Source organism: Phacochoerus africanus, chromosome 10, assembly GCF_016906955.1.
Source record: "Phacochoerus africanus isolate WHEZ1 chromosome 10, ROS_Pafr_v1, whole genome shotgun sequence".
NCBI lineage: Eukaryota > Metazoa > Chordata > Mammalia > Artiodactyla > Suidae > Phacochoerus > Phacochoerus africanus.
In genome coordinates, this window is record NC_062553.1 from 108,980,034 (window position 1) to 109,005,680 (window position 25,647).

The window sequence follows — 25,647 nt, forward strand, 5'->3', positions numbered from 1 at the left end:
CCATTATTTATTCATGTTGTGGTCAGAAAGTAAGTTGTGTCAGTTTTCATCAAACCCATAAAAGTCTAGCTCTTTAGCATTAACTGACTTTTATACTTCCTAGATGTATTTTTATCTGCCCATTCATCCATTCTAACACATTTTTTTCCCAGCTCTTAGTGATATTGCTAACACCAGACTCCAGAACAATATTATATGAATGGAGTGTATCCCGGGGATGAAATAAAACCAAAGCACAGTGCTTACTGTATTATTTAGTGTGTACAGAAACACACTAAATCTATGTGATTTCGACAGGAGAGTGGTTACTCTGGTATGGGAGGTGGGGTCTGGGAGGCTTCTGATTCTATTCTTGATCTGGGTGTTGGTTCTATGGGTACGTTCATTGTATGAAACATCATAGCATGATATACTTATGGCATATGTCGTTTTCTGTTTGTATTTTATACTTAAATATATTTTTAAAAATATCAGGCTAGGGGAAAACCCTTGAGCTAGATGCACTTGGCCTTCACCTAGACTTTTAAGAATCCCAGAACCAAAAAAATCAAACAAGCCCCCCCCCCAAAAAAAAACCAAAAAAACCCCACAAAACCCCTCCAACCCAAGTCATAAACAAGAAAGAATTCCAGAAACAAGTACAGAATCAGAGAAATGGAAAAGGTCTGTGTCTAGCCCATGGATATCATGAGGAGGATAGATGCCTGAGAGACTTTGGAGTCTTGCACGTGTCCTGTGGTGCTATGATTTCACCTCTTACAGCCAAGGGAACTCGCATTCAGTGAGGTCATGTAAGCTCCCCAGGGTCCCACCAAAGCCTGTTGGAGAGCATCTATCTACCTGCCACCTCCGTGCACATCCTACTGCCTGCCTGCAGCTAAAAGCTGCTCCTTCACAGGACAACTCTTTATTAAAAGGGGCGTTTGTGTTAACATAGCTTATAAAGACTTCCAGGGACAACTCAAACAAAAAACAATTTTTCATTTAACCCTCGGGTAACCTGATTTTCAGCTGACCAGAACCATCAACTTATAAAAGGTTCCATTTGTTTGAAAATTTACCATAGCTTTTAAGATCTTTACTTCCATGATAAGGTATTCTATGAATTAGTTATTATCTGCATAGTTTTAATTTGAATGATCTTTGAAGCTTGAATCAAGAGACTGCTAGATACTCTTCTATGCATATTTATACATATTTCCTATATGACACTAGTAATAGATCTCCTTTAAATTTCTCTGTGTTCTGCTACCATGAAAAGCCACTTTTTTCTCTGTATACTTGGGGCTATTTTTACTTTAATGATTATACTCCTTAATTTAGGACCTGTATTTCATATGTGTGTGTGTATAAAATAATAAACTAGATTTTAGGTTACGTACAATCTAATGAGTAATCCCATCTTTCTCAGTCCAACAGGCCTTGCATTTTTGAGAATCTAGGCTCAGTTCTCATCCAGTGGCCAACACTGACACAGGGCTTTCTTATTCACATGGTTTTGTCTTATCTGACTCTCAGAGCAGCCTCTGGACTGACTGACTGAGTTATCCTCATATCTCTGTGGCCACCTAGAGAAGGAAGTAAGCTAAGTTGTATCAGGAGAAGTAACCATTCTTTTTTCACTCCTACTTTCCTGTTTATTCTATGCACTTTTCCCCTGTTTATTCCCAAACTCATTGAATACATTTTTATTGCTTATTTGCTATAAACTAGATGCTGTCTTAGGTATAGGGTATAAAATGGTGAACAAAAATCAACACATCCTGCTGTACTGGACCTTACAGTTTATTGCAGAGATAGATCATTTAAAAAATCTAACAACTAAATTTGAAAATCACAAATGTGATAACTATGAAGTGCAATTTTTGCTATGTGTGAGCAATAATAATAGGGGATTTCAGCATATTAGAAATGGTTTCCTTCAATAGAAAATTTGCTTGCTTTGGAGTGTGGAGAATAAGTAGGTGTAAATTAAAGAGAGGTAGAGGGAGTATTCCAGCAGTGGGATAGCATGCACTTGTAGGAGGAGAACTTAATGGCACATTTGAGGAACTCAAAGAAGGCCAGACAGAATGGCTGGAGCAGAGTGCACAGGGATGTGGAGGAAAGTAAATCATGGGTTGTGAAAAGTGGAAGAGTCAGTGAACTAACTGGTCGTCCTGATGGTTTCCAAAAAGAGTTAGATTACCTAGGTGGTTAGAGATCAGGATTTTTAACCTTTCTATTTCTGGAGGAGGATGGCCAAGCTTCAAGGAATGACAGCAAGAATGGTGACTGAAATGGAGCAGAGATGATCTTTGGAGACAAAGAGGTCAAGGAACTGAGAGGCTGTGGCCAGTTACCCATGTGCTTATTCAGGTAGCCCAGCATGTTGGCTGGCTGTAGGTGAAGTGGAAGATCAGCTAGATGCCAAGTCTTTAACAAATAAAATAGATGAATAGTTGGGGTGGAGGGGACTGCTGGAGGAAGGCGGGGGGAGCTGCTTACTCCAAATAAATATTTCATAAGGTTTGAATAGTCTGTGTGGTAGAGATAGCCTGGATTTTGAGTGATATCTCCCCTGTATTTTCATTATATGTTGGCCAATATATAGATATATCAAAATCAGAGCTCAAGGAGTCTCTCCACCTGAGTTGCACATTCCAAGAAGACAGGAATCATGTCTTAATCACATAGAACAAGAAGATCTGCAAAGATCTTTTTGGCTTACCAAGAGACAAAAGGTAGACATCGATGAATAAAGTGTAATGATAAATTAAGATGTAAACAACACAGCTATTTTACATGAAAGATTTCCTTGCTTTTACTTTCATAAAAGGCCCACACATTTTGTAAACTTTCACAACTACCTGTGTGACTCAGTGACCATAGTTACCTTTGTGTGTTCATGATTTCCAGAGCACTCTCATGTTTTTTCTTTCAGAAGTGAACTTTTTAGTCAGAATAATTAATTTTCCTCTGATTCCATGAGAACTTCCCATTTATGCAAACATTTTGAAGATCCAATTAGTCACATCGTTTTGACAGAGATCGCACAGAGGGGAGTATGACTGGAATATATTTTGTCTGAAAGGGATATACCCTCTCCCAAAATTCAGATTTGTAAGCTTTGATCATTCACCTAGCCAGCCAGTCCGCCACCTCTGTACCAAGCCATTGATGGAGGGATTTAGGCAATCTACAAAAGTGTATAAGCTATGATTCTAAAGCCAAAAGGAGTCTGTTATACATATGCATAGAAAAAGACTAGCAAAACCTGCATCAAAATGTAAATAATGGTATATCTGTGTAGTGGTGTTTTAAATGCTATTTATTTCTTTTAGCTAAAACGCATCATGTGTGCTGAGACCAGCTCAGCAGGTGAGGGCTGAAGGATGGGTGCTGCAAAACTTAAGGAAAAAGTTAACATAAAACAAGACACAGAGACATTTATCTTAATTCAAGGTGGGAAGCGGGGGACTCAAGGTCTCAGGGACCAAGAGCCCCACCTCAGGAAACCACAATGCTTTTATTGTGCTTTTTAGGAATACATCAAGTGAAGAGGGGGTTGTAGGTGCAGGATACAGGGTTTTTTCAAATTATTTTAAAAGTCACCTAGCCGGTAGCTGATTAAGGTTTTATTCTGACCTTTAGGCATTTAACAATCATTAGCATTGAGGAAGCTTGGCTCCAGCTATCTATGCATAGCATTCTAGAGAATCTCCAGTGTGCCTGTGCAGACACCATTGTGCTATCTGCAGCAACCTCACGTGCCTCGGGTTTGCTCTTCCATTCTCCTAGCTTGCTAATGCATATCCCACAAATGACCCCTCATAAACCCCTTGGGGTCATGAGGCTCATCTTCCTCTTATTCTTCAGAGGACATATCATGCTGTGCAAATGGCGTGCCTATCTGCACAGATCTGGCATGCTTAGACCAACGCATTATGTCCTCATTCAGCTGACCACATGAATAACTTATGCCTTTAGGTCTTTGTTCTTAAGCTTAAATCATTTACCAGCACTGCCACTGTTTTTCAAGCAGGAATATGGGGTAAAATAAAGCAGGACTAGGTGGAGTTTTCAGCATAGAAGTTAGAAGCAAAAAGGCTAAGAAAATATGGTGGAAACATGTCTTGTGATACGTGTATGCATAAAACACACATGTGTGTATATATGTGTATTTCTAGTTAGAGTCTGTCATCTTTATAATATTTTCCAAACTAATATTAGAATAAAAGGAACAAGAATGGGAACAAACAAGTCAGGAATAATTATGTCAAAAGGAAAAAAGGTTTTTTGTGTAGGAGATGAGCGAGTTGTCAAGGGTGGAATACGCAGGGTGCACTATCACTGTATATTTGATTCTACTACAAGAAGCTAATGCAGGATGCTCTTTTCAGTGGCCTCTGGTCACAGTCCCATATTTCCAGGTCACTTGGCAGAATTCCTAGAGTCTCAGGTTTTAAGGAGCAAATAGTATGAGTTTCTCTCTAGTGCCTCTGGAGTTTATTCCCTGTGGAGACGCAGCTATTGATTTCTTTTAACTGTGATGCAAAAAAACCCCAGTAAACTCCTAGGGCTTCCCCTGCCTCCTTTACAGCTGCCAGGGAGCCTTATTTTGATTCTGATGATATCTGTGGATTAGCACAAATCAGAAGTTGTTTTCAATGTCACTCTGTCAACTGCAGCTGAGCAGTGGGTCTCTTCATTTCATGTGGGGTGGACATTAACTTCAAGTTGTCAGTCTGGGACAGATTTTTGCATGACAGCTTCAAAGTTCACAACATAGAGGCAAACGTCTTCCTCTTTTCAGAGTTGAGAGGAACCAAAGTCAATTTAGGCAGCATTTAATATGCCGCCTTGTAAACTGTGGGCCTTGGACCAGGCAGGGTTTCAGAAAGCTCTTGCTTTAGAGCTGGCCCAGTTTGTAATGCCATGCAATTGCCAAACGCATGTTCTAAATGATGCAGCACTTACTTGAGACAGAGCATTCTAGGTAAAAGATGAATATTCATTCCCAGTGAATGATGAGCATGACGTCTAGAATGGTAATGAAATAAGAATGCCACTCTCAGAGTTCCCGTTGTGGCTCAGCAGGTTAAGAACCCGACTAGTATCCATGAGGATATGGGTTTGATCCCAGGCCATGCTCAGAGGGTTAAGGATCTAGCACTGTTGTGAGCTATGGTGTAGGTCACAGACACAGCTTGGATCCCACATTTGCTGTGGCTGTGGGATTTGACTCCTAGCCTGGGAACTTCCATATGCCATGGATGTGGCCTAGATCCAAGGAATTTACCTGCATTTCAGATGCATTATAGTTTTGGGATCGGAAAGAATAAGATGATACACTTTTAAAGTGTAAGTCATCTAGAAGAATTTTAGGTGATCGAAAAGCACACATGGGGTGCTCTCATGTAGTCTACTTACATTCTTGTTCATAGCTTTGCTTCCAAAGGAAATTGAACATGGAGCTCTGAAAGCAGACGAATATGATGTGAAGGAAATAACAATATTCAGTAAATCCAAGTTCTGTTAGATGATTACAGATTTGTTAAAATATTTATAATCTATGACTATTGTATTAAAATAATCACATCATTTACACCCCACTGAAGCTCCTTCAGACCCACTGTACATATTCACTTTTGTCCCTGATGAAGTCTTGGTGAGATTTCAGAGCTTTACAGTTCCTTTTATTCACAAGAAAATCTCCTTTCAGAAATGTAAAAGTCCTGACCAATGTAGTATCATTTACAGCTTCTCCCCTCTCCCAGGTCAGGCCTGTTTCAAGCTTGGGAGTCTTCCCTGCTCTCTCCGTGGACCAGGGAAGGTGGGTGGTACACAATACTTTTTGTTACCTCACTTCCTCTCCCACTTACTGGTTGCTGTTTGTGGTCCTTCAGGACAGAGCTATAAGGAGCTGTGCAAGTCAGATCTCAGTGGTACAGTTGTAATCTGCACTGCTGCCATCTGATGGATGCATGATTGCTGACTCTTTCCCATGGGGCTGTTTTGTGGGTTTTCGGACAATTCCTCCTAGGAACCTCTGTTGATAGTTATGTTGGTGATGGCTATGCTTCCCCTGCCTGGATGCTTTTAACTGACTTTCTAGATCCTGAGCTTTTGGCATTCCACTCTCTTGGGATCACATTGCCTCCCCAGATGGGCCTCTTGAGGACTGTCTCTTATAAAACTATCAGTCCCTCCTATGGGCTCACAGTCTGGTTTCCTAAAAACACCTTTATCTTGCCATTGGCAGAAATATAGCCCAACCGTAGAGATCTCTTTGCTTTGCAATTCCACAGCAGCTAGGCAACCACAATTTTATGCCTTTGGAGTCAGGTTTGAAATAGGTAGCCATTCTTATTTTTCTCAAAATCTAAGGGATAAACCTCTTCTAATACTTCTCTGAGTCACCCCTTTCAATCATAATGCAGTCCCTTGCGTAAGCTCCATTCCAGCCTTGGTGGAGGGAATGCAGAGTGTTCTGACAACTCCATCCACAGCAGTTCTTCCTGGTGGTTTCATTACCTGCCTCATATAGCTGGAAATGAGCAACGGGCTCATGACAGAAGGGCTTCGACTGACTTCCTGGCAAGCCCTGAAGATATGGCGTTAGCACTGTGTACCTGACAGTTGTTTTGCGTGTAGCTTTCAGGATTTCAGCTAAAAGTAAGACAGTTTCATCTTGTTTCAATAGTGTCTTTTTTTCCCCTCATTTAGGTGGCTACATTAAGCCTCATATTTGTGTAGGTAGGAAGTAAAAGTATCCATAAAACATGGTAAACTAGGAATATATGATTTAAAAATGTAGAGGCAAGAATTTTAGGTGTCTTGGATTTTTAAACTTGGGGAGTCCACTTTAATAAATGATAATTTCACTTTTCTTCTCTAATTTGAAGCGTATTATTAAAACCAATAATTTCTAGCTTAATTACTAGTTCATGAGTAGCTATAGTAAGTTACTTTACATAGAAACATAATTTATTGTCCTATGTCTGCTTAATAGAAATGTTTAACAAATACGTTAATAATGTGTTTAAGTACCAAATCTGACATAGGAATTTTTTCCTCTAACTATAAAGATAAGTTATTTCAAATTTGTAGTATTCTCATAGGATAGAAAGGAATAAGTATAGTTTTTCACATATATAAGATTTGCCATTTTTAGCCCTTATTCCTGGCAGAGCCTCTACTGAGACCCATCCCCCCCCCCCCCCCCCCCCGTTTTCAACATAGTGATCTTTACCCTATGGTTGATTACTCATGACTAATGTAATATAAGATACGTATGGCTTTTTTTTTTTTTTGTCTTTTTGCTATTTCTTTGGGCCGCTCCCGCGGCATATGGAGGTTCCCAGGCTAGGGGTCGAATCGGAGCCGTAGCCACCGGCCTACGCCAGAGCCACAGCAACGTGGGATCCCAGCCGCGTCTGCAACCTACACCACAGCTCACGGCAACGCCGGATCGTTAACCCATTGAGCAAGGCCAGGGATCAAACCCGCAACCTCATGGTTCCTAGTCGGATTCGTTAACCACTGCGCCACGACGGGAACTCCACGTATGGCTTTTTAATGGATAGTTTTATAAATGAATGTTACCTTAAAGAAGAAATTTAATATTATATATCTTGTGAAGTATTTTATTATATGTGATCTTTTAAACAATAATTTATCTCCCAATTTTTTCCCTAATTATAATAAAGAGCGTGGGTCTGGATTTAGTAGGGCCTTAAGCTTATGCAATTTGGGGCATTCTCTAAGGAAGAGAAAACAATTATAAATACAAACGTAAACTCAAAAGTAACTATATATTTAGAATGAAAACAGTCAACGGTCACTACAAAGTATGACATCCAGAAAATAACAAAAGTAAACTTTGCTCTTCCTTCTCTGTGCAGACTTGGGGCGTGAAGTGTAGTGCAAGTTTATATCATGATGCCACCTCTGCAGCATCCTGTCATGCCATGGCAGCTTGGGACATGGATGTATTTTTGAAAGCATTCCTACATTAGGGTGACTAGCAATAACATAACTATACCCTAAAGTTACTGCAGACCGAGTAAATTTATCATTAAATCCAAACTAAATTGTATCTTCAACTCAGCTTTCCCTTAGCTAGGGGACAATGTTCCTGGCCACTTCAGTATCACTCAACACAAAGTCAAGTGTGATGGGGGACGGAAGAGGGGTAGTGGAAAGAAATAATGATGTTGACTGATGGTGCTACAGTATCTTTTTTTTTTTGGTCTTTTTGCTATTTCTTTGGGCTGCTCCCGTGGCATATGGAGGTTCCCAGGCTAGGGGTCGAATCGGAGCTGTAGCCACCGGCCTACACCAGAGCCACAGCAACTCGGGATCCGAGCCTCGTCTGCAACCTACACCACAGCTCACGGCAACGCCGGATCCTTAACCCACTGAGCAAGGGCAGAGGCCGACCCGCAACCTCATGGTTCCTAGTCGGTTTCTTTAACCACTTCGCCATGACGGGAACTCCAAGTATCTTATTTTGAAAGTGATGAAAACACATGATCCCATAGCTAAGATCCTTTCAGTGTCAGTACATCTGAAAGGCCCTGAATGTTAAGCGTTGTTAGCCTTACCATTACCTCTGAGGGAAACTCGTTCACAGAAAAATGAATAACTGAATGTTCCAGATGCTGACAGGAAATATAAAAATCCATGTTTTCTTATATTTCTTTCCTACGTTCTTCTCAATTATTATTGAAAGTTATTTATCTCTAGTTTAATGTTAATATTAAACTAAATAAGGAAAAATGTCCTGTAGAAAACTATATACGTATTTTATACTTTTCCCATGTTTTGAATTGTGTGTACTAATTATTAGGAAAACATATTTAAGAATAGCAAAATACGTTTACCACAATAAGAGAAGCTAAAAAGGAATAACACATCCCTGAAGCTAATGCTCTCTTACGTTACTCTGCAACTATTTGTAAATCATCTGGGCTTCTGAAAAAAATGGTAGTATGGCTTGTATATGCTTTGTTTCCATTCTGGGTCCTTGGTCTCTAGGTAATAAGCTTGAAAGATTTAATCGAATATGTCTCAAGGCATTTAGCTCTGTTATGCCTAAACAGGAAGTTGGAATTGTGTAGCAAATTCTTCCAAAATAAGTAAAACTACACCTGGAGAGTGTATTGTAGTATAGCCCAAACTGTGGAGACTGAGGGCAGAATAACATATACAAAATTTACCTCATTGCTTCTTTACAGGATGAATATGAGAATACTTAAGTTATTGTATAGATTAAATTATTGATGGTCAATTAAAGATACAGATAAATGGAAATATCTTTAATTCTTAATATGTACCAACTAATATCCTCATAGCTTGTTTTTATAAGGATTTTTTATACTAACAACCACTTAAGACATAACAGTTTAAAATGGTTCTGTCGGCACCCAGTCTTCTGTTCTGTGTGAACTCTCAGTCCAACACTTTGTGTCCTAAATGTCATCTTGGAAGGTTTTGCTCTCCTCTTGTTGACAAGTCTTGACTGTGGCCTACTGTGGGCACTTGTCCTGGCTGTCTACCTGTTCCTGATACCATCCTTCTCTTCTTAGGCTTCCTGGTGTGCTTCTCCTGATGGACTTCTCTGGTGACCTTCCCAAAACTAGTTCTGTGCCCTAGAACATGCAGAGAATGATACCGTCATGTTAGCAGAATGAGTAGCACACAAGCAGGCAGAGGCAACCCCTGAGAGGGAGATAGCAAAGCCATCAGAGGCTGCAAACCTAGGAGGAGAGCTGGCTGAGGTCACTTAGTGCTACAAGGGTGTAAGCAGGGCTTCTTGCCCATCTCTTCTTATCAGCTAGAGGAAACCGCTCCAGCAACAGTCTCCTTGCAGCGCTATGTGCCCTGAACCTGAGTTCTGTGGTTATGCTCCTGCTACCTCTCCCAAAGGATAACAGGTTAGTTCAAATTCATTAGTCTGGAGTTCCCGTCGTGGCTCAGTGGATAACGAATCCGACTAGGAACCATGATGTTGTGGGTTCGATCCCTGGCCTTGCTGAGTGGATTAAGGATCCGGCGTTGCCGTGAGCTGTGGTGTAGGTCGCAGACTCGGCTCAGATCCTGAATTGCTGTGGCTCTGGTGTAGGCTTGGCAGCTACAGTTCCAATTAGACCCTAGCCTGGAAACCTCCATGTGCCACAGGTGTGGCCCTAGAAAAGGCAAAAAGACACAAAAACAAAACAAAACAAACAAAAAATTAAGCCCATCACTTAGAACCAGGAGAGGCTTACCAAGAGGCTCGCCTAAGACTTCCATTAGGTCTGAAGAGAGTGGTCCCATCTCCTCACTACATTTTTGGTAGCTATGTAGATATTCTACAAAATCAGATAATAAATATTTATATGAAAGTATTGTATGTAAACTAATGTTTGCTCTTGCTTGGAATTTTAAAAGGGCTATAACATGTATTCTCGTTTCAATTCGTGCTGAATAAAAGCCTCATAAGATAGAGATTGTTTTCTATTTGCATAATTTTGTTTAAAGCATTATTTTCATAGCAGGTAGCACGCCATGTCTCAGACAGGATTGCCATTATTGTGGTGGAAGAGGGAAAATATTTCCCTTGGAGGAAAATTAAAGAATGGTGCCATCGGATTGCATTCTTCTACAGATCTAGGGTCTAGGCTAAATATATTATCTGCCAGCTCCCTCTGAAACAGTATTATATGATAAATTATTTATCCAAACAGCATTTATTTCAGATGCATGAAATAGATGAGTAAAAGAATATAGTGAGTTTGTATGTCATTAGTTAATTTGTTTAAAAGCTTTACACATGGGCAAATAGAAATTTTTCCTTTTGTTCTTGTTTATTTTTGAGCTATGTAGAATTTACCATGATACTGAATAAGTTTTTGTGCATAGTTTACTGTATTGTTTTGTCTCTTTTTGACCACTGATATCGATGGTTCTCCCACTATTTCAATTATCAGTGGCCTGAATAGCATAATTGTATGATTTTATAGAGAATCTATTTTCATGATACATTAGAGTGCATGTAAAATGAATAATATGGAATTAGTATGCTTTTTAATGTATGTTTTATGAATCTAGTTTTTTTTAAAGTTGAACAGATTTTTAGTATTAATGATGATACTGTATTTTGTTGATTTCCTGCTTTGTTCTAGATACAGTGCCTGATGCTAGATATTTTATGCCCATTTGATAGATGAATCTTTTGAGAGGTCAAGGAACTTTGACGCCTAGCTAGGAGTAAGTGGAAGGCTCAGATTGTAATTCTTGTCTGCTCTGCTCTAAAACCTGAGATCTTTCCACCCCTCTAGGATTATTAAGTGGGCAGCCAAAGTAATGGGGAGTGACCAATACCTGATGTCAGAAAGAATCTAGGTCAGATACACTGTTTAAAAAAATCAGTTTTATGGTATGGATCAAACATAGTTACAATAATTGGGTGAAGTGAAAGTATAGTATTTAATTATGAATTTAAAAAATGTTTTGTTACATGAGGATGACAGCTTTAAATCTGTATACATCATGCTCAGGTTTTATAATGAAGTGAATCTTTAAATAGTTCCTTCTGACTTACAGTGTGGTTTTAAATGTGACCTACTTAAATGGACAGAATTTATATTCCTACCAGAGGAAGGCCCCATTTAGCTAGAAGTAAATTTCTCTAACAAGAAAAATGTATTCAGAATATAATTCCAAAGCCTCCAGGAATAAGACCTCTATATAAGTAGCCACATTATAGGGCTCCAAAATCTGTAAACTAAAGATTGTACCTTTTATTCAGAGATCTCTTTAGGTTCTCACCACTAGGTTATTTGTGATTATTCTACTTTTTTATATCCTTGCTGGTGAAACTCAAATCAGTAGGAGCTGGTAGCAAAAAAGTGTGAAGAAATAGAAAAGGTATAATAAAAAGTTGCAGTAATAAAAATGTGCAGTGGTTTATATCCATTTTTTTACTCTTCCCTCCTCTGAAAATGGATAACCAGCCAAGTTTAGTTTTAGAGGGAAAACAGGAGAGTCTCTTACTGGAGACTGTAGAATCTTAGAAGCCGAACAAATGTGAAAAAAAGTTGAGGATCAAGTTGGGGTGGTTGTAGTGCAGAAGCCAGAGAAGCAGGATTAAAATAGATCTGAGGCATTGCTCTCAAACAGGAGCATCAGGGCCAGGGAAGAGCCAAGAAGATAGGAGCAGGGAAGGCAGCAGCTTAACCTGGGAAGCTCAAAGGCCAGAGGGACAAAAGGAAGTGATGGAGCTGGATTTTAAACTTTGCATTTTCATGGGCCTCAAAAGCAGCTCCTCCCTAATTTTTGTGTAAGATTATTTTAGGGTTGGGAATCTATTTGTGGGGAGGAGGAGCTAGAAGAGTTAAAACTCTCTTGGCTAGCAAATCCATGACTTTCTTAGGATGTATGTTTATACTCACATGTGTATATGTTTGTGTGTCTGTGTACATATGTTTTGAGGACTAGGTGGGAGACAGTGACCAATTATGACAGAAGGCCAGACTCCTTCTCCTGCCCAAACCACCTCTTCCCATTGCCTGTGCTGGCAAAGTGATTCCATATATGGGGACAGGGGCAGATTGAGACACAGGGCAGTGACCTGGGGGCTTTCACACCTCAGCAGCCTCTGAGGTCTTCACTGAAATGTGGCAAAATACTAACTAAAACTAATAATGATGACCCTGTGGTGTCAAAAAGATTGAGTTCTGTGTTATCTATATAAAAGAGCAATGAGTTTTAGATTCGCCCCTCCTGAAATGTTAACATTTTAAAACTTTGTCCTTGGTGAGGAGGTAGTTGCTTTTGAAATTTACTTATTGATGAAACTTATTCCCTGATGCTGCCAGATAAACCAGCTGTTGCTTGATGTAGCCTTAATGATACTCCTATTATTGCTCTGTGAAAGTGATTCAAGGCTAGTACTTTAATTTCATTTGTGATCAGAGTTGCATAAGGATTGAAATTTGATTTGGGGAGTTCCTGTTGTGGCTCAGTGATTAAAGAACCTGACTAGTATCCATGAGGATGCGGGTTCAATCCCTAGCCCTGCTCAGTAGGTTAAGGATCCGGCGTTGCCGTGAGCTGTGGTGTAGGTAGGTCACAGACACGGCTTAGATCCTGCATTGCTGTGGCTATGGCATAGGCCAGCAGCTGTAGCTCTGATTCAATCCCTAGCCTGGGAACCTCCATATGCCGTGGGTGAGGTTCTAAAAAAGACAAAAGACAAAAAAAAAATTGATTTGGAACAGGATATATTTCAGTAGGCCAAATTTGCATTTTTCACATAATTGGAAATAAAATATCTTATTAAGTTAAATAAGTATCCAAAAGTACCTTAAAACTGAGAAGAAATAACTATATTTTCACAAAATTTTCAGATCCTGCTTTAAAATCCACAGTTCTCCATACTGAGTAATACTATTCCCTACTGATTCTATGCCAGAACTGAATGATAATATATTTTCCTTAAGGCATTTTTATACAGTAGGACTTTAACCATACATGGCTCACAGAATGTACCTTATCAGACCTGACAAGATTGCAGCCGAAAGGGTTATACTTTTATTCATATAACATTGTGGACCCTGCTTCAAAGGAAGGATAAAACCAAACTGTTATAGGTTGAATACTCTAATAAATAGTAAATGATAAATGAAGCGGGTTCTACTCTAGCTGCAGGGTGTGTGGATAATGAAAGGAAATCTTCAAATGGTGATAAACAGTATTATGGATGTCTTTCTTGTCATCTGTCTGCCTCTTACCATCATAGTTGTGAGAGCTGGTAGGGTGTGTGATTTTTGTTGCCCACCGAATTATAAAAGTAAAGGAAATTTTAAATGAAAAACTAATTCTTCTCTTTAGCAGGATAAATACGGAAGTGTACTTTCTGTAATAATAGGCACTTAATCACTCTTCCTCACCTACTTCCTCCCACTAAAGTTGTGAACTGGATGATGAGTGTGAAACACACCAGGTGATAAGCATTTCCATTATTGCTAAATTCTGGTTTTAATGAAAACTTTAGTTCTTTCATCATGTTTGAGATGTCAAAACATGCCCCAGTGGGCAAATGCAGGATGCCTTATGATTCATAGGAGATTACTAAGTTATGTGATTGTTGGCATAAAAAGGGAGTGAAGCTGCTTATCAGAGAGAAGCACATGAAAATCTCAGTATTTGGAGTCCCTTGCAGTAGACAGCTTCTGAGGTGGCACTGGTGATTCTTGCTTTGCCTGCCCTGTATCCCCTGACCTCCCCCTCGAAAGTGGGTCAGCTTAACGACACTCTTCTAGCCAATCGAATATGACAAGTGCAATGGGCTGTCGCTTCTGTGATTAGGCTGGATAGTGACTTCTGTTTTGCCAGCAGAGTCTTCCTTGGTGTCTTGGATGAAGCAAGGTGCCATGGTGGCACATGGCAAGGAAGTGAGAGCAGCCTTCTGCCAACAGCCAGCTGGGAGCTAATACCAACTCCGTGGGCTTGGAAGCAGGTCCTTTCCAGTCAGGATTTTAGATGAGACCCCTGCCCTGGCTGATGCTTTCATTGCAGCTGTGTGAGAGACCCTAAAGCAGAGCTCAGTTAAACTATGCCCAGTTTCCTGATCCATAGAAAATGCAAGATTAAACATGTGTACTGTTGTAAGCTTATCAGTTGGTAATTTGTTATATAGCAGTAGAAAACTAATACTTAGGTTATTAGTTAGCTAGGGCTGCCATAACAAAGTACCACAGACTAGGTGACTTGAACAACAGAAACGTATTTTCCCCAATTCTGGAGGCTAGAAGTCCAAGATCAAGGTGTAAGCAGGGTTGGTTTCTTCGGAGACCTCTCTGCTTGACTTGTAGAGATGGCCATCTTTTTCCTGTGTCTTCGCATGGTCTTGCCTCTTGGCTTGTCAGTGTCCTAACCTCCTTTCCTTAGAAGGACACCAGTCATCTTGAATTAGGGCCTACCATAATGACCTCATTTTAGCTTAATTACCCACTTTAAAGACCCTATCCCTGGAGTTCCCGTCATGGCTCAGCAGAAACGAGTTTGACTAGCACCCATAAAGATGCAGGTTCGATCCCTGGCCTCGCTCAGTGGATTAAGGATCCGGCGTTGCTATGACTGTGGTATAGGCCAGCGGCTACAGCTCTAGTTTGACTCCTAGCCTGGGAACCTCCATATCCCATGGGGGCGGCCCTAAAAAGAAAGAAAAAAAAGACCCTATCTCCAAATACACTCTCATTCTGAGGTACTGGGGGTTAGGAGTTCAAAATAGGAAGTTTACAGGGACACAGCCCTTAAGAATAGGCTGTATAGAATTCTGTAGTTGTGTTCATCTCTGTAGCTAAAACTCTATACCACTTATTGTCCATAAAGGTCTTTTGCTACCTTGTTTTTCTTTATTTTCACATAATTATATGTGTCAAATGATAAATATATAACTGTATGTTTTGTTATCTCCATAACAAAATTATAATTCCTATAAGTGTGTTTTTCATATACTTTGCATATGATACTTAAAAATATTTAAGATGATGTTAGAAGCATTTTTGAAATACAGTTTAACATTTTGTGTTTACTGGTATATCTCTAAAAAACAGTATTCTAGAGTAGCTTGTTTGAAGAAAGAAGACTATTAGATAGGGAGTTGGAAGAATTTATATTCATTTGAAGTGCTTGTAGTTCTAGTCTTTGGTAAGGCCAGAGAATATCTGTCTTTATATTTGGTAATCCAGATATAATGGATACACTGTTAGATACTATCCTCTGCTGCACTGATTTTTTAAAACACTCCTTCTAGGCTATTTCTAACACTATATATGTTTAAAATATTTTCCTAAATTGCCAAAAAAAAATAAGTGTTATATGAAATAGTTGTTTTTTGGTTTTCTTTCTTCTTTTTCTTTTCCTTTTTTTTTTTTTCTTTTTGGTCTTTTTAGGGCTGTGTTCATGGCATATGGAAGTTCTCAGGCTAGGAGTCAAATTGGAGCTGTAGCTGCCTGCCTACACCACAGCCACAGAAATACAGGATCCAAGCTGTGTCTGTGACCTACACCTCAGCTCACAGCAACGCCCAAGCCTTTAACCCACTGAGCAAGGCCAGAGATCAGACCCTCATCCTCATGGATACTAGTTGGGTTCTTAACCTACTGAGCCACAACGGGAACTCCTGAAGTAGTTCTTTATAGTATATACAGTGGTTTTCACAGTGTGGCCTGCAGATCCAGAAATCCCCAGAATCTTCTTAGGGGATCTATAGGGTCAAAACTATTTTCATACTAAAATTAAGACATTATTTGCTCTTTTTGGTATCTCCTGACATTTGCACACAATGGAAAAGAAATAGTGGATAAAACTGCTGAGGCCTTTGCATGAACTAAGACAGTGCCATCAAACTATGCTATTGGACTTTGTATTTTTCAACATGTTCTCAGAGAAAAAAAGAAAACCACAACAACAACAAAAAAAATCATTTCACTTGATTGACCTGTTGAACCAATTAAAATTATTGTTATTAAATCTTAACCTTCTATCACACATAGTTGGAACATTCTGCATGAATCAGTGGGAATAATACATAAAGCACTTCTGTTCCATGTCAGAGTGCAATGATTATCTCAAGGGAAAGTACCTGCACAGTTGTTTGAGTTGGAAGCTGAATGAGCTGTTTTTTCATGGGATACCATTTTTACTTGAAATAACAGCTGAACAACTGTGATAATTCAGATTTAGATTTTTGACATTTTCTCGAAAATGAGCAAAATGAGCCTCTCACTTCAAGGAAAACATTTATTTCCATTGACCTAATTGAAGCTTTCAAACAAAAATTAGAATTTTGGAAAACTTGCATTTGCCCATGAGAACTAGACTGATTACCAAATGTAAAGAATTTCCTGGTGAGATTAGTGGTGATATTAACGAATTTTCTGGTGAGATTCGTGGTAATATTAACAATCATTACATTTCTGATAGTGTATAATGAAATGTGTCAACATTTGCAACAACTGTGTAACATATTAATCATTATTTTTCAAATGCCTGCTGCATCATGGTGTAAAATTATGGGCCTGAGTAAAAGACTCATAGTGAAAGAGCAATGGATTTTAATGTAGCAGAGTAAAATTTTGTTATATTGGATAATGTTCCATGTTGAAAACTTTATTAAAAGTCCATAACTTCACTGATATGATTCATAAAGTTTATTCATAAAGTTTATTCAGGTTTCACTTGGAACTAACCTTTAAGAAAATAGTATTCATTGAGTTTTAGTATAATATTCAGGCATGACATCCACAATTATCCAAAAAATCTATTTTGATATTTCTTCCTTATCCAACTATATATTCTTGTGCGTCAGATTATCTTCATGTACTTCTCCCAAACATATTGTGGCATACGGAATATAGAAGCAAACATGAGAATACGGCTGTCATCTACTGAGCCAGACATCAAAGATCCTGCAAAACTTAGCAGTGCCACTCTTCTCATTTTTTTGGAGAGGAGAGGGGAATATAGTATTTTCCATGGAAAGTATGTTACTATGCTAGAGTTGGAAAATCAGCATTTTGCTATCATCATAGTAAAGATGGGTGCAGACAAGAATCTGAATGCTAAAATCTAAAGGGACATTTTGATGAAGCACAGAATATTTTCATGGTCTTAAAATGTCTCCCTACATGCTCATGTGTTACAAAAGAAAAATAAATAATTCTTTGGTAAAGAAATTCAACAGCCCCTTGACCTGGAGATCCAAGGTACCTTCACTTCTGAGGAGCTTTTGAACAAGTGTCTCCCTCCAGATGTGATGGTCTGTATTGTAGCTGAGAATGCATAGCCCAGATCAAATCATGAGCAAACATTTGAAAAAAAAACAAAATTTAAAATATTCTCTTTAAATATAACATGATGGTCCTCTTCAAAAATGTCAGGTCATAGAAGACAAGTGGAAACTGTGGGAATATTCTAGATTAAAGGAGCTAAAGAGAAATGACAACTAAGTGCCACGTCTGACCCAAGACTGAATCCTGAAATAAAGGGAAAAATGTTGTAAAGGACATCTTTGGGTTAAAGTGACAAAATTGGAGTGTGGATAGTAAAGTATTGTCTCAGTGTTAAATTTGTTGAAGTTGATAACTAGTATGATTATGAGAAGTATCATAGTTCCTAGTTATACACACTGAAATTTTAGAATTAAAGGACTTGATGTTCATAACTTACTTTCAACTGATTGATAAAAAACTTTTAGGTAGAAATATAAGTGTACATTTATATATTTTATATACATGTGTCAATTAGATAAACATACATACATATACATGAACATATACAGGGAGAGCATAAATGATGTAAAAATGGGTAAAATGTTAATAATGTATCTGAAAAAATAGTACACAGGTATTTTTGGTATTACTCCTTTTTTTTTTATTGTTATGTCCGCCAACACACTTTTTTTCTTTCCCATTGATCAATAAAACCAAGAGTTGGTTCTTTGAAAAGGTAAACAAAATTGACAAACCTCTGGTACTATCTTTATGCTTTAAATTTTGTATAAGTTTCAGTTATTTCCAAATGTTTAAAAATTAAATGCAGTCATTTATGTTGCTATAGTGGGTTTGTTATTGTTTTTAAGTGAATTAATAAATACATAAAGTTTTTCTCAGTTTTATTTCTACAGTGAACATTAATAAACCTAATCCATATAAACAAAAGCTTTGATGGGTGTGTGGGGAGGGTCCTAGATAATTTTTAAGAGTGTTAGGTATTCTGAGACCACAGTGTTTGAGGACCATTGGCATAAACTGTGTGGGTTGTTAGGTTAGGGACCTGCCTTAGTCCCTTAAGGCTGTTTTATGACACTATCTAATGAGGGCAGATTTGATAGATTCCACATACTAATTTATAATCTTAATCTCTTCGTTTTTGTCCTTGTAAAGTAGGGATAATAATATCACCTATCTTAGAGGCTATTGTAAGGTTTAAATCAGGTCTTATTTGTAAAGGCTTCCGACTGAGGACCACCCCACCGTACTGTTCTTAAGATGTCAACATGTTTTTCTCCTGTGTTCTTGCCTCTCTCTGCCAAGAATTTGCATTTTAGCTAGTGATTTTGGTTATAATTATGTGATATGAATTACTGCAAAGGAACTAAAGAATAGTATCAGATAGTTTTAAAAATAGTATCAGAAAGTTTTTACAGTGGTCTATGCCTCTTCAAAGAAATGGTTAGACAGAGAAGACGATGGAGATGAGCAAGCAGTTTGGAGATTTGGGAGTTGATGTACGAAAAGTATCATACATCTAGGGAATTGGACCAAAACTTGTATGAAGAGTGATTGATGGAAAATATGACTGGACAGGGAACACTCTGTTGTTAGGGGTAAACTGTAATTAACCCTATTTAGCACTGGTTCCATTGGCATTCCAATTGCCAGATATGTATCCTTTGCTTAAATGTGTATGTCTATATTGGCTTATTTAAGTTGTTGTGAGACTATAAGTTAGGGTAAAAAAAGAAAGAATACTGTTGCAACATGAGTATCTAGACAAAGTTCTCAATGCTATTCAGCAGCAACAGAAGAAAGGGTGGGGGAAAAAATATAATTGTAATGTATGCATGTAAGGATAACCTAACCCCCTTGCTGTACAGTGGGAAAAGAAAAAAAAAAAAAAGAATTGTGTTAAATCTATGACCATTTCAGGAAAACTGCTATCTTAAATACACTGAGTCTTCCAATCCAAACACACACACACACACAAAAAAAAAAAAAGAAAAAAAGAATACTATTGTTTTGTGCCATTTTTACTGTTTTCCCCAGCTCAAGTCTAAATTCAGCTCTATTCTATACTTTACTCTATCAAGCATCAAGCCAATGAAAAAGAATATTAGGATTTTAGGCTATTGTGTTCACCTAACTCCAAATTCAAATGATGACTTTAAAAAAAAAAGATATCAAAGGATAAGTAAATGTAAAGGCTTTATGTTATTTTGATATGCTGTTTATTGTCATTTAATCTTTTTTGCTAAATATTGGGATTTTATTTTTCTGTTTTTATTATTTTTTTAACAGATCATCAAAAACTGGAAAGGGAAGCTAGAATCTGCCGTCTTTTGAAGCACCCCAATATTGGTAAGGAAAGGTTTTCAGTGTATTTTAAATATTACTTAAAAGTTTATGTTATGTAATTTTACAATAGTTAAAAAATGTTAATTTAATGAACTAGAATACTTACAATTATTGACAAATAGGTTCCTAACTTTTGATTTTGGTTACATTGATTCTTTAAAGGTTTTGAAGAGTTTTTCAAAAAGTAGTTCTTTTATATGAATGCTTTAAAGATAATATAAGGAATTATTGGTTGAACAGTGTTTTATGTGTCTTTAAGAGTAGTTTAGCTGCTGCTGCTGAAATATGGAGAGACAGAACTTATGACATTGTATTAGTCAGCTAAATTACTTTTCACCTGTCCTGTACAATGTTTATCTCATAATCATTGATTCTATTCCAGAAACTAGTAAAATTATTTTAGACTATTATCCCTATTGAATTTAATAGCATGATAATGTTCAAAATTTTTAGATATTAATATCAGACATAGAGGAAAGAAACAAAGAAAAATCAGATGCTGTGTTCTGTGATAGTAGTTTTGATTATTTTGGGAAAATGTTACTATCCCAGCTCTGTCAGTTGAATTGTTAACCAAAATATTTCTGATGTAGAAGGAGTGAGAGAGGGAGTAAAAATGCAGTATAGAATTGGCAAAATCCTTCACTGAGAAGGTTCAGAATTCTTTAGCTTTATGTATAGGACCATTCAGTTTCTCTTCCTTCATTGTCTCTCCTCCCCCCCCCCACCCATGGGCAGTTCTCTCTCTCTCTCTCTCTTTTTTTTTATGTTTTATCAAGGTATAGTTAATTTACAAGGTTGTGATAATTTCTACTCTACAACAAAATGACCAGGTCATACGTATACACATATCCATTCTCTCTCAGATTCTTTAGTATCCTGACTTTTGTGGGTACGTCTTAGGTCCATAAGTGAGTAAATAGACACTGCCAAGTAAATCTGAAGCATTAGCAGAGCATCTCTTTCTGGCTTAGAGAACAAAACAACCTCTGAAATGTAAATATGCCTCTTTACAAACATGGCTTTTTCCTCTGATAGAAGTCCATGGCATTGCTCAGTTGGCTGTATTAGTTTGCTAGGGCTGCCGTAACAAAGCACCACAGACTGTGTAGCTTAAACAGAGAAATGTATTTTCTCACAACTCTGGAAACAAGAAGTCTGAGATCATGGTGTAGTGAAGATTGGTTTCGTCTGAGACCTCTCCTTAGCTTGCAGATGGCCGTCTTCTCCTTGTGTTCTCACATGGTCTTCCTTCTGTTTGATGCCTCCGTTTTAATTTCTTCTTCATGTAGTCATTCTGAGGTAGGGTCTACCCCAATGACCGCATTTCAATTTCATTCCTCCTTTGCAGACACAAGCTCCAAATACAGGCTGCTCTGAGTTGTTAGGAGTTAGGACTTCAATGTAAATTTTGGAGGGACACCATTCAGCCCATAATATTGGCTGAAGGAAAATTATACAGCATGATGCCCTGTCGTTCCGAGAGTACTTTTCTGCTCAGGTTTCAGATAAAATGAAATCTTAGTTTACTGAGCTTGTTATTCTAATGAAGGAGAGTTGTTTTTTGCTTGTTTGTTTTGTTTTTAATCAGAATCCTTTTATGAAACTCGATTTTGGTAGATGATGAAACCAGTTGCCTCCATTGCCTCTAGCTGACCAAGGTCAAACCAAAGACACCCAAACTAAAATAAGAATGATTTTCACTTTGTTACCCCATGCGGAACAACCGTACTGAGAAAGTGAGGAAGCACTGGGGAAACTTCTCAACATAGTATTTTTTCAGGGACCAGTCGCGGCCTTGGTTGCCTCAGGTCCTTAGAACTCTCAGACCCATTTCTCACCACAAGAGAGATTTCTAGTGATCCTGTACTTCCGGGTATACATCATAGATAGATTAAACTTTCAAGTCACAATCTCAGAAATTTTAACTTGGGAAAATTCACTCATATCATTTTTTCACTCAACAAATGAATATTCTGGGAATACAATGGGAACACAGCAGACCAATATCCCTGCCTCTGTGGAGCTTGTATTATTGGGGTAGATGGTCTGGAAACAAAGTGGAGGATGTCAGGTTGTGCAAATTACTTGGAAAGAGGACAGGGAAAGGAAATTGGGTACGTTGGGGGATTACATTTTAAATAGTTGATCAAGACGACTTTTTTTTTGTGAATGAAATTTGGGTGGAAACCGAAGAAATCAAGAGGAAGCAAGTCATTTGGCTCTCTAGGAAAAAAAGCTGTACAGGCAGAGGGAACAAACTGAGGTGTGTAAAGACGCCAAAGCTTTTTTTCTAATTGGAAAAATGAGGATGAATTATTTTTCATTTTGTCTTAATGGATGGATTTCCCTGTCATGTAAGGTGACAGTGTTGTATTTACTCATGTAAAGAAAAATGATTAAACAACAGCAACAGTAATGTCATATAATACTAAACAGCAGCAAACCAAGGTGTGCTTTACGGACAGGTACCATATGACCTGTAAGGTGGACTGGGACAGGCAGGGACAGTGCGATGAGGGGGGCGGGGCTGTTCCTCTTGAGATGATTGCACTTTAACAGTTGCACGTGGGTCACCTGCACTTACTGAAGGGAAAACAGCATTTGGTCATGATTTCCCTGAAATACATGATCTGCTGTCTATCCAGACTTTTATCCTCATCTTTTTCCTCTGGTCTGTTACGGCTTGGTTTTCTTAAAATCTGTCGGGTTTTAGAACTTCAAGGAAGGAAATACTATTTTTGACAATTTTTTTTTCCACTGTGAAATTTGCTTGCTACATTTTTATTTTTTCGTGTGTCTTCCTTCTGGCACAGAATCAATAATCTGAGAACTTGGACCGAGTAAAAGGTTTCTCCCAAAGAAATACATGTTAAACCAACAAAAATTGGTCATTCTCTAAACCACTCTCTTTTCTTCAGTGTGACTTTTTATGTTTTTTTTTCTGATTTTCAGAGTAATACATACATTTAGTGGAAAATTTGGAAAATACAATCATGTATTAAGAAGAAACCAGAGGGAATGACTTTTAATATTCGTTATATTCATTGCTGCCTTTTTATAATAAATCTCATGTATATGCTAATTTTTAGCATTCTCTTGTGTGCATTTTCATGCCCCTCTAGGTAAAAGGTGAAAATACAATTTTTAATTGTCTTGCTCAACAAAATTTATTGAGTGCATAGCCATTGCCAGCCATATTTTAAGCTCCACACACTGGTGATAAAGCAGTGATCAAGAGAGAGAGTGTCCCTGATTTTCTAAAGCCTTGCACCCTAGTGTAAGGAGATAGGCCATAAACAAATAAATCATCATAATAATGTCATAGGGCTTGGTTCTGTGCAGAGAATTAAAATAGGGTAATTTGATACCAGGGCACCAGGTGGCTATTGTCAAAGAGAGACAGAATCAGACACTAAAGGTGACAGATTTTTATTCAGTATTACTGCAGTGAGGGAAAGAGCTGAGCTTAATTCCAACAGTGGCAAAGACAGCTGGAGATTTTATGGCCTAGGAGCAGAATGAGGAGTCAGTGGGTGGAAAATGATTTGATATCAAAAGTAGGGCGATTTGGGGAGTTCCTGGCTCAGTGGTTAACTAACTCAGCTAGTATCGATGAGAACGCAGGTTCCATATCTGGCCTCACTCAGTAGGTTAAGGATCCCGTGTCACTGTGGCTGTGGTGTAGGCTGGCAGCTACAGCTCCGATGCAACCCCTAGTCTGGGAACCTTCATATGCTGCAGGTGCAGCCCTAAAAAGCAGAAAGGAAGGAAGGAAGGAAAGAAAAGAAAAGAAAACGGGAGATTTTGCTAAACTGACTTAGAATAACAAGATTCTTATTAAAGGCAGACTAAGGACTTTGATACCGAGGACAGGTGATAAGGAGTTTGATCACATATCAGGGGTGAGCAGATAGCAAGGATGAGAGGATGACCTAGAGGGATTCTTGGCTGAAACTAGCCAAGGCAGGTTGAGGACAAGGCCCCAAAGGACAAGACCTAGTTGAAAAGAGGACTTAGAGGAGCCTGTCCAAAGTTTGGTCAGGGAGAGAATCTTTGTCACTACTTTAGAGTAGCACTGTGTGTGGAGGTCACCTTTAAACTGATATCTAAATGACAGGAAGAAACATCGTGGAAAAAGCTTAGGAAGGAAGGGTTGCAGTCACAGGGAACTTCCCTTGTGAGTGGAGGAGTGAGGCGGGGCGGGGGGTGCAGCCCAGCATGTGCCCTGCCCAGGTGAACAGGGGAGCCAGATGGCCTGAGAGGAGTCAGGGGAATAGGTAGGTGCCTGGCCACAGGACTTGGTACACCAGGTTAGTGTTTGGGTTATTTCCAAGTGGAGTGGGAAGCCAGTGGAAGGATCTTAAGCAAGAAAAGTGTGTCACAATCTGATTTGCTGTGTCTGTGGGTGTGTAAAGTAGATTGCAGTCACCTGAGTGGAGTCAGGGGTAACAGTGCTTTACCAGGTATATCAGAATCTAGTTTTTATCACTCTAAGCCCTCACCTCTCCATCTTCTTGGGTAAGAACTGAAAGTTTAAGCTATTTTGAGCAGCTAGTCAGACTTTTTTTTTTTTTTTTTGAACAACCTGGAAGGATTATGGCTCACTCTAACATTAAGATGTTGATGAAATATGGAGAAAACATCTTCATGCTTCTCTTCATTAGCTTGCTTTTCATCACTATGTTCATCTTTTAATAAAATGGCTTATTTTCTCTTGAGGTATAAACAAATTCTTGGTAAACCAGGTAGTTTGAGCAATATATCAGTATATTTACTAAATAAGGGGACAAGACCATTAAGGTAGTGAAATGAAATTCTTAAGGTAATAGCCACATTGTCCTCAAAATTATTTGGTATTTCCATTGTTTTTGTGCTTGATCTTTGATAAGCATTATTACTGAGGAGTTTATTGAAACATATAGTGAAGCACAAATAACTAAAACAGTAAGAAAAAACTAGGAAACCAGGCAAAACACTCGTTAAATTCAACTATATGAATCTGAAAAGAATTGGACCAGAAAAAGAAAATATCAAGAGCTTTGATCTGACACATTTGTTATCCTAAGTGATAAACTAACTACTTACAATCTTTTATTTGAGGAGATCAATACTTGAGACAACAGTTGGTATGAAAAATTTTGTTACTGGGTTATTCTGTAAAGATCTGAACTTACACATTGTGTATACATGGGAAAAAGCAAGACAGTTCTTTTTGGAAGTTTGAAGAAACATTTATATTTGTAGATCAATATCTTTTTTTTTTTTTAAGGTAATCCTTTTTGATGAGGCTTATGAGCCCCAATAGCTGGAGAGCCAGTGGAAGGGCTGTGGCCTTTTAAAATCTAGTCTGTATTAGTGCCGTGGGACCCCTGGTTCAGTGAGTTAACCTTCCTGAGATCACATCAAAATCTCTTAATGATGACATACATTCTACCACCTCCCTCAGCCACCATCCCAAAACGCAGAAACACAATCAGATCACTCATATGTTATTATGAAGTGCAATAGAAAATTAAAGACATAGTGTTAATGA

General features: G+C 38.3%; 1 protein-coding gene across 25 annotated transcripts in view; it reads left to right on the top strand.

Annotated features, from left to right (window-relative positions):
• The window catches only part of CAMK2D (calcium/calmodulin dependent protein kinase II delta), a 304,904-nt gene that overhangs the window by 84,538 nt on the left and 194,719 nt on the right, over nt 1-25,647 (top strand). For all 25 annotated transcript variants that reach the window (XM_047798686.1, XM_047798680.1, XM_047798687.1 and 22 more), the window contains exon 3: nt 20,055-20,114. In XM_047798686.1, the coding sequence (XP_047654642.1) occupies nt 20,055-20,114 (60 nt within the window). The remainder of the gene's footprint in view (nt 1-20,054; nt 20,115-25,647) is intronic.